This window comes from Nicotiana attenuata, unplaced genomic scaffold, assembly GCF_001879085.1.
Source record: "Nicotiana attenuata strain UT unplaced genomic scaffold, NIATTr2, whole genome shotgun sequence".
NCBI lineage: Eukaryota > Viridiplantae > Streptophyta > Magnoliopsida > Solanales > Solanaceae > Nicotiana > Nicotiana attenuata.
This window is the reverse complement of record NW_017670431.1, coordinates 614,830-624,051: the sequence shown is the minus strand read 5'-3', so window position 1 is coordinate 624,051 and position 9,222 is coordinate 614,830. Positions and strand designations below refer to the sequence as shown.

At 36.7% G+C, this 9,222-nt stretch overlaps 2 protein-coding genes across 3 annotated transcripts; one reads left to right on the top strand and one right to left on the bottom strand.

Annotated features, from left to right (window-relative positions):
* The first annotated feature begins 4,284 nt into the window (after positions 1 to 4,284).
* LOC109239299 (probable WRKY transcription factor 41) lies at positions 4,285 to 7,520 on the top strand. 2 transcript variants are annotated; one of them, XM_019405843.1, is made up of 4 exons: positions 4,285 to 4,417; positions 4,764 to 5,504; positions 6,090 to 6,212; positions 6,643 to 7,520. In XM_019405843.1, the coding sequence occupies exons 2-4, from the start codon at positions 5,191 to 5,193 to the stop codon at positions 7,046 to 7,048; spliced, it is 843 nt and encodes a 280-aa protein (XP_019261388.1). In that variant the 5' UTR covers positions 4,285 to 4,417; positions 4,764 to 5,190; the 3' UTR covers positions 7,049 to 7,520. The 2 variants fall into 2 exon arrangements, with proteins under 2 accessions (XP_019261388.1, XP_019261389.1); XM_019405844.1 differs by lacking the exon at positions 4,285 to 4,417 and adding an exon at positions 4,426 to 4,513.
* LOC109239300 (chitinase domain-containing protein 1-like) lies at positions 7,499 to 8,862 on the bottom strand. The gene is made up of 2 exons (XM_019405846.1): positions 8,474 to 8,862; positions 7,499 to 7,735 (listed from the first exon to the last, which is right to left on the bottom strand). Exons 1-2 carry the CDS (start codon positions 8,640 to 8,642, stop codon positions 7,500 to 7,502), a joined length of 405 nt encoding a protein of 134 aa, XP_019261391.1. The 5' UTR covers positions 8,643 to 8,862; the 3' UTR covers position 7,499.
* Between the last annotated feature and the right edge of the window lie 360 nt (positions 8,863 to 9,222).

Below are 9,222 nucleotides of genomic sequence, written 5' to 3'. Positions count from 1 at the left end.
CGTGGCATCGAGGTTAGTGTTTGGTCTAAACTTAGCTTGAGGGATTAAGAGTCGAGTCTTAATTGTTATGTGTTAATTGTGGAGTACGACGTATAGGCATGGTGACGAGTATCTATACGTCGGTGACAAGCATGCCCGTGAGTCTTGTATTGTAATTATTATGCCTCCGTTGTGGTTTATTGCGTTTCATATGAGGATTTTATTATTTTTTCCTTGCCGGGATGTTATTATCATTATGTTCCCTTGCCGGGATGTTATTATTATAGTAGTTCCCTTGCCGGGATGTTATTATCATTGTAGTTCCCTTGCCGGGATGTTATTATCATCATTGTTCCCTTGCCGGGATGTTTGTTTTAATACTATTGTTCCCTTGCCGGGATTCTTTTGGTTGGTGTTGATAAAAGAAATGGGAACGGGTTGCACGCCTGCAACGTTAATATGTGAAATGGGAGCGGGTTGCACGCCTGCAACGGTAATATGTGAAATGGGAGCGCGTTGCACGCCTGCAACGGTGATATATGAAATGGGAGCGGGTTTCACGCCTGCAACGATAATGTAAGAAATGGGAGCGGGTTGCACGCCTGCAACGGTGTTACTTGTGTGTCTGTTCTTCTATTTCCTTATTTTGCTGGTAATTGATTTAGAGCATTTCTTATGTTTCTCTACAGTCGTTCTGTTGTTATCTGTTACTCCCCGTAGCATGTTTTCCCCCGCCCAACTTTAGTTATAATTATCTGTTTCTATTTCCACAGTATATGATTTAACTGCACAGGTTATTTGGTAGTCTGGTCCTAGCCTCGTCACTACTTTGCCGGGGTTAGGCTAGGCACTTACCAGCACATGGGGTCGTTTGTGCTGATACTACACTCTGCATTATGTGCAGATCCCGGAGCAGCTTTTGGACCGTAGATTGAGTGGCTACCTTCAGTCCACGTGGAGATCCAAGGTAGACCTGCAGGCGTCCGCAGGCCCTGGCATCTCCCTGTATCCCTTTATTCATGTTTCATTTCCTTAATTCAGAAACAGTGTGTCGTTTATTTTTCAGACTTTGTATATAGTATTCTTAGATCGTTTGTGAAACTGTGACACCAGTTCTGGGTAGTTAGGCTCAAACAGTTGTTTTGGATACATGTTCAGATATTTTGCTTCTCTTCCGCTTATTTTCAATATTCCGTTGTTTTTACGTTATTGTTTTTAATTGTTAAAGAGTATAAAATGTGTAAAATGGTAATTTGTTAAATATTCGGCTTGCCTAGCTCACATTAGTAGGCGTCATCACGACTCCCGAGGGTGGAAAATCCGAATCGTGACAGAAAGTTTGCGCTGTTTACTAATTAAAAAGTTTTCAATATATCTTACCAAATAAAAAAGAACTAACTATTTGTCGTAGAATTAATAGCTGCTGTTTTATTTTGCTTGAGATGTAAGTTAATAAAATTGTATATTGGTTTTTATAGGTCTATGTCCTCCCTATTTGATCTTTTCTCTGTGTCATTGGAATACTTTGTTTTTAGAAGCTGTTTCGTGTTCTTTTCAATAAATAACCTATTTTTGCGTCTATGAAATCGTACTATATCTCTTCTTTTAAACTCTTGTTGTTTCTTTTGATATCGAGTGGAATATCCTATATATATATATATATATATATATATATATATATATATATAGTTGTATGAAATTTATTTTTACTGTGTATAAATCAAACACAAAATATACAACTTATGGGAACAATAAAATTACAATTAGTTTTGGTTCTGTAATCACCTTTCTATCTACTCCGGCCATCAATTTTGCCCAAGCCATAGAGATGTGGGGTTGTCCCGGCACATCGCGTTTTGAAAAATTATGCAACTAAACATCAATCAAAAGAAATGTTTGTTTGAAGTGTTTTCTGTAACTCAAAAATAAAAGATGAAGCATACTTGTTGTGATAATTTCCAAATAATTGGAGGGTGCTAATTTTTCATCCAAAAATGCAGTTAATTTTGAAGGACAACATGATATACAGAACTTCAAACAACGGGCTGATGGTTTTGTTTTCTTAATACTGCCTAATATCTACTAAGCTGGATTCATGATGTGACTAGTTTAATTACCAGACGGCGTAAAAACTCAATTTTGGTGTTTATAGTGTAAAACACAAGCGAATTAAAGGTCCTCTATAACAATAAATCTGTTCAATTCTGCTGTCTCATGGCCTTATATATTTCGGCAAGAGGAAGACCAAACAAAGTCGTGGTCAAAGCAAAGAAAAAGATGCCAAAAAAAATTCACAAGGAAGTTGGACTATTTATTAGACCAACTATCTCACGCTCTCTCTCTCAAACCCAGCCAAAGGAGCACATCTAGTTGAAAGACTCTCATTCTTATTTAGAATGGAGCCGTTCAGATGAGACCCGAAGACTAGGAAGAATAAATATCGTACAACTTAATTACAAATTTTATACAATATGTCTTTTGTATATTTTGTATCTGATTTATACATGGTAAAAACAAATTTCATACAACTAATTATATATTATACAATTTATCTACAATTTTCTTATATTATTTCTACTCAGTTATATACAACTACAATACAACTTAAATATAATTTTTACATAATATTGTTCAACTTTCATACAATAGTTAAATAATATATATATATATATATATATATATATATATATATATATATAATTTTTCTACAATTTTACTACAATTTCGTAAATATAATATATATCATGTCTTGTTCTTCTTCTTCTTCGAGTTTCAATCTGAAATTCAGCCAAAATCAAATCTAATCTTCACCAAAACACCCTCAAAATTGAGATATAAACTCCAAACCATATTCCCAATTGTTTGCAACAACATCCAATCTAAACAAATAATGGTTTTTGAAAATCCAAATTCGAATTCAAAGCTTCAAAGCTTTTTAATGACTGTCAATGGTGGAATTGCTGCTCTCTTTTCCTTGCTTTACATTACTGAAATTAGGGATTGGGATGTGGAGAGAGAAACGTGGTATAATATTTTTTTCAATTGCTCATTGCTCATTGGTCTTAACTTAAAATACTTTTTTCAATTATACATTGATAGGTCAATATTAACACTTGTAGACTGCAAAAGACTACTCAAGCTTGATTTAGTCCCCAAAACAGAAGGCCAAAACACACAATTGAAAGCGTAACACCACAAGACTCTTAAGATTGATTGCATGTATTTATGGGTCAAAATGGATACCAGTAATTGACAACAAATACTGAAGTTAAAACTCAATAGCAAAAACGAATAGACCAAGACACTATATGGAGATGAAATACACCAAAATCAAACAGTACAAAAGCCTGCCAGAACATCTAACAGTTGTTCGTTCAAACAGTTCGTGATAATAATCAGCAAAAGACTAAAATAGCATCCCACAGCTTGTTGCATTATATGAAACCAATTCTGTTGAATGAAAATTGAACAGATACGTGGGGAGGGGGTTGGGATGTGGAGAGAGAAACGTTACGTTAGAGTGATTTTAGGACACTAATTATTATCATTAATTCCCTTAAAATGTACATAAATGGTAATTGAGTATATAAAATATAATTATAGTAAAACTTGAGTAGGAAGGGTAATATAGTTTAATAGTGTATAGGAATGTAAAAATTTCTTTTCAGAACAAATTAATAATTTTTATTATTCCATATAGCATAGTTCGGTTTTTTCGGTCAACCGAACAACCGAGGCACCAAAACCGTAAATCGTACCGAACACCGAAATTTAATAATTTGTAAACCGCACACCGACCGAATAACCGATTAAACCGAAACTGAACAACCGAAATTTACGATTCGGCCGGTATTATGCCCACCCTAGTCTCTAGTGAGGCCAACGGAGAAGCAGAAATACATCAATCAAGAAGTCTTCTCACAGATGGTGATCAACAAGTTTTTCATACATCAGGAAGTCTCTGACCAAGCTCAAAAAATAAGTGATAGTTGAATCTCAAATCCTTGTTCGTAACGATCATATGATTGCTTATAACAAATCATATAAGTTCAACATCAAGCTCAAAAATCCTTGAATCAAGTTTCAAAAAGAGGAGAATTAGAGAAGATTCTCTTTAGATTTTAGATATTCTAAACGTTGTAACCCTGAATCCTCATCATTTATTGAATCAAATATTACAGAAAGTTGCTATTTCTCCTGTTTTAATTTCTACGCACGAAATTTGATGCCCACATGCAGAAAATATAATTAAAAAGAAAAATGAAAAAAAAAAAAAAAAGAAAGAAGGAAAGCAGTTGGTAAGAACTAAGTTCCTAGCTACTTCCTATAGCGAGTGAACACAAGAGGACTTGATAGTCAACTAATTGCAATGTGCATTGACTCAAACAAAATTCAACCAATCATAAGAACGACTTTCTGATCTGTTTCTTACTCTAAGGTAAAGAGCTCTTTTTTGAGATCTTAAGTCCTATTTGGATTCATCTTGCATTTTTGGTTATATACTCTTATGCGCCTTCCTTCATCAAACCTTTTGGTATGTATTGCCCCCTAACTATAGATCAGATCCTCCGGACAAGAAACTCAATTCCACACTGCTGCTGAGTCGTCGGACTTATCCACCAAGGGATTCGTGGAATCTCTGTGGATTGCGTTGGTGGAAATCTACCAAAGCTAGGCAGATAGATAGACTCCTTTCCCGCTGCTAAGAAAGAAAACCAAATGATTGTTTTTTAACCAGCTTCATTTATCGACTTATGTCATTGACTAGTTTTTCTCATCTACAGATTTGCAATATCTAAAGGAAATCCTCTTTCTTTCTCTCTTCCGGATCAGCGGATTCAGAGGGATCAGGTGAAGTCCCCCCTTCTCGTTGGCACGGATAAATCGGTTACATCTTGTTCCTACTACTGCCGAGTAGAGGACTTCGTCTCAGCTTGATGAATCGCATCCCTGCACACCAGTCTAGGGAAAGCTTCTATCTAAAGTGATAGTGATCCATCGCCTTGACCTGAGTCTCCACCATATCTATTCCCTACCTCTCTCTCTTTTTTGGCTATATTTGACCTTGCTAGCTAGTTTTGCATTTCCGTTGACGGTACTGATATATTGTCTCTTCTCGTATTTTCGATCTTCTTGAGCCGAGGGTCTATTGGAAACAGCATCTTTGCCCCATAGGGGTAGTTGTTGTTGTTGCTAACTAGTTTTGCAAAAATGGGAGAGGAGAATTGTTGGGAGAGAGAGGTAGTGATAACTGAGCTAACTAAGGGGAGGGAATTGATGTGTCAGTTGCAAAAGCAATTTGATCCCATGAAACAGGAGGTATGCCAGTATTTATCTGTGGAAATACTTTCTTCCTATGATAAAGCTCTGTCCCTCTTAAATGGCACAGCTTTATCAGGGATGAACAAAGGTAAACAGATTAGTAATCCAGCACCATCTTCATCAACTGGCAAGCTGGAATCTCTGCATCTTCTGGCTGATGCTAGCACAAAGAGTTCTGACCGTCCCTGCAACTCCAGGAAGAGGTACTCTCATTTCAATTTATGTATCAGTATTTGACCGGGTAGAAGGGGAACCTTAACGTAACTGGTAAAGTTGCTACCATGTGATCGAGAGGTCACGGGTTCGAGCCGTGGAAACAGCCTCTTGCAGAAATGCAGGGTAAGGCTGCGTAGGATAGACCCTTGTGGTCTGGCCCTTCCCCGGACCTCCGCGCATAACGGGAACTTAGTGCACCCGGCTGCCCCTTTTATTTGACCGGGTAAGGAGAGGTATTCTAGTTTCAATTATGTGGGCAGTATTTGACTGGGACGAAGTTCAAGATAGAGACAAAGACTTATGCTACATAATGGGCTTAAACATGTCATGACTTTTCTAGGTATATAAAAACATATCAATGCTACATGATAGCTAAATATCATATATTTATCCCGGAGACAAAAATATCAAACCATATGTATATGATTGTTGATAACTTCACTTAGACTAATTGTAGTTTACTCAGATGAGACGACAGATCAGTTTTAGAAAGTGAAACTGGTGCATTCTTACATTTGGTGGAGGTCCTTGTTAGGAACTTTTAACTTGTTACACACAATTAATCATTGTAGGAAGATGGTGTCGCGAAGGACAGAGTACGTACATGCTCGATCTGGAGAAGAGGTTCCACCTGAGGATGGATACAGTTGGAGGAAATATGGACACAAATATATTTTAGGGGCAAAACACCCCAGGTGAGAATCTGGTTCTGTTTGTTTCTTGTCCAGCAGCAACCAAAACCTGGATGTTCTATTTCTTGTCTATACGAAGTTCCCTTCGCTTTGTGAAGGGAAAAATGCCCAAATTTGGCTCTTATAGTATCCGAAATTGCTAATTGTGTCCTCCCTTAGAATTTTAGTCCATTCATACCCCTTTGCATTAGAAAATCGTCTCGTATTGTCCTTGTCATTAACAGAGCTCCAGGTAAATACGTGTCCAGATTTAACTTTTGGAGCTCCGTTAGGGGTCAAGGAGAAAAACGAAACCTTTTTTCCTAATTATGGGGTAAGTTTAGATCAAAGTTTAACGGAGAACAAAGTTGCTCAAAGATGGATAATACTACACTATATTCAATGTTTTACCTAGAAATACAAGTTCCCACGACAATTTCTTATGGCACTGCAGAGAATATTATCGATGTGCTCGTCGTCGTTTATCTAGTTGTACTGCTACTAAGATGGTCCAGCGAAGTGAGACAGAGGCATCAGTTTTTGAAGTTATCTATGGAGGAAGTCACAGTTGTGGTCAAGAAAGCAAACTGCAGCAAAATGGAGAATTAGTTGCTGCACTAACAAAAGAAACACAATGTGATGAAGTTGGAAGAGGAGGAGAAATATCTGAATCCTATTTCACTGAGATGGTTTCAACCCCAAATACTTCATTCAATAATTCCTCAACAGGGATAGTAAACTCCAATTCAATCCTCAACATGACCAATTCTGATATCATGACAACACCAACTTCAGCACATGCAGAGGGGAATTCCTCAGCTGAGGATCTTTGGACTACATTTTTTTCTACCTTGAAATGAGATTGATAGTCAAGTAACTATCTAGTCCAGATAAAAGCTTCTTTTTGGAGGACTTGCAGGTTCTTTTTTATGACGGTGGTATCCGAACCATCTTGCTCGCACCTCGACTAATTCCACAGGGTACCTGCTACCTCTCAACAGCATAGGTATCGGATAACTTTATCCACCAAAACTTGGGCAGATGAGAAGAGATCACCTAATATTTTTTTCCTCTGTTGAACTTGCAGGGCTTTATTCTATCAATATATTGATAATTATTGATGAATTTACTATGTCAATAATGGCTCGTTTGGTATGAGGGATAGGGGACAGTTAATACCGGGATTAAATTTGAGATGAGTTTATTCCATGTTTGGTTGGGATAAAATCATGGTATACGGATTAGTGATCCCGTAGCAGTACAGTAACATACATGTCAATAATGTAATGCAAGTTTTTGACATCAAATACATCAATTTATATTTATAGGGCTTGAGATTTTGTTAACCTCATGTTTGAACTGCATTTGCTGATGGTTAGTGTTAAAAAACTCGGACAGAGCAAAATATACATGAACTTGCTGGACTTGCTGATTGTCAGAATACAAGAAGAAATGCTCAGCACTGTCCTCCTCCCACTGAATTACAGGCTTGTGTTGCTCCAACAAAGAGAGATATTCGTGTGATATGATAGGCCCCCCACCTAAACCTGCGCACGTAATGATCCTTCGCAAATGATGAACAGATACAAACAACTAAAGAATCATTATGCTCTTTAAAGATTATTATTAGTGCCACTTTATGGAAACCCATATAGTATGAAATAATCACCCAATCGTCTGGTTAAATTATTTTGAAAATTCAAATATTAGAGACCCTCCCCAGACCTCACTTGTGAGATTACACTGGGTATGTTGTTGTTGTTGTCAAATATTAGAGACGTTTAATCACTAATACTTGAATCGACTTTAGAGGTTGTTTCATTGCACTTGAATCTTTAAAATTTATCCTTAAATATTCTGCTGATGTTACTCTCATAGGCCAAGATAACTTGAAACTACATCCTTGCATTCACCCATAGCCAACTGAATATTTTAGTTGCATTTCCATCCAGCAAAATGTATATCCCAAGATTTCAACGGAGATGAGTGATCAACTGGAATCATTTAAAATAAAATTTAGCAGCCTTTTACATGACATGAATATTAACTTGGTCTCTACATCTATAATTTCAGAACGTTCCTATGTTCTTCGTCAAAACTTTACAGATTAGGGAAAGTTAGAATTCCATTTAGCTATTTGTTGGCAAGTTTCAGTAAACCTTGCACTTTTAGCATTTTCTATAAGGCAATCCTAGATATCATTAGAGGTTCTTTTTCTTCTTTTTCCTTGGGGGGGAGGGGGTATTGTTGCTACATATAACACAGCAAGATAAATATATACATACCTTTTGACAGGACAAAATCATTGCCATAGAAGTTGATCCCGACAAAGATCTTTTCAGCCAATCTCCTACCTTTGCTACCAGCTCCAGCAAGAAGATGTAATGTCGAGCGTATCCACTTCAGAGGTGAATTGGGACCTGGATTATAAGGACTTGAATAGTCATACGTCATAAGAGAGAAACCATCTACAGCATCACTCAGGGCTTGTAAATCCTTTGGTCCAAAATCAGCTTATCTGTACGTGGTGGACCTATTACATACACTAACTGTAGATTTGTCTTGCCATTCCTTTCTAAGTGCACAGAATGCATAGCTTCTCCAAGTTGTTTTAGAAATTGTAATGCCTACACTCGCAACCCATCAAAGAAGTTAAAAAAGACCATCAGCAATCTTATAAACTCGTTTCTCTAAAAATCTTGTGAGCACTCACCCATGCAGAGTTCCTTAACTTTAACAAAAGAAATTATAAATTAAGAAGGTTCCAATCATCTTATCAGAAGGTCTAAAATCTTTTAACAGATTTCTGTGTCCATTCTGTAAATTGACTTATAAGAACTAAGGAAACAACAACTTAAACTCTTGTTTTAGTGAGGAAAATAATTTGTGCCGTTAGAACCATAACTTCATTGTAGTTGTGTTTCATATCCAATCTTACCGTTGCAGTAAATATTTATAAATAGGTAAAATTGCATAAAAATTGAAGAAAACTATTAATATGTGAAAAATATATATAGATGTGCTCCATCCCCAC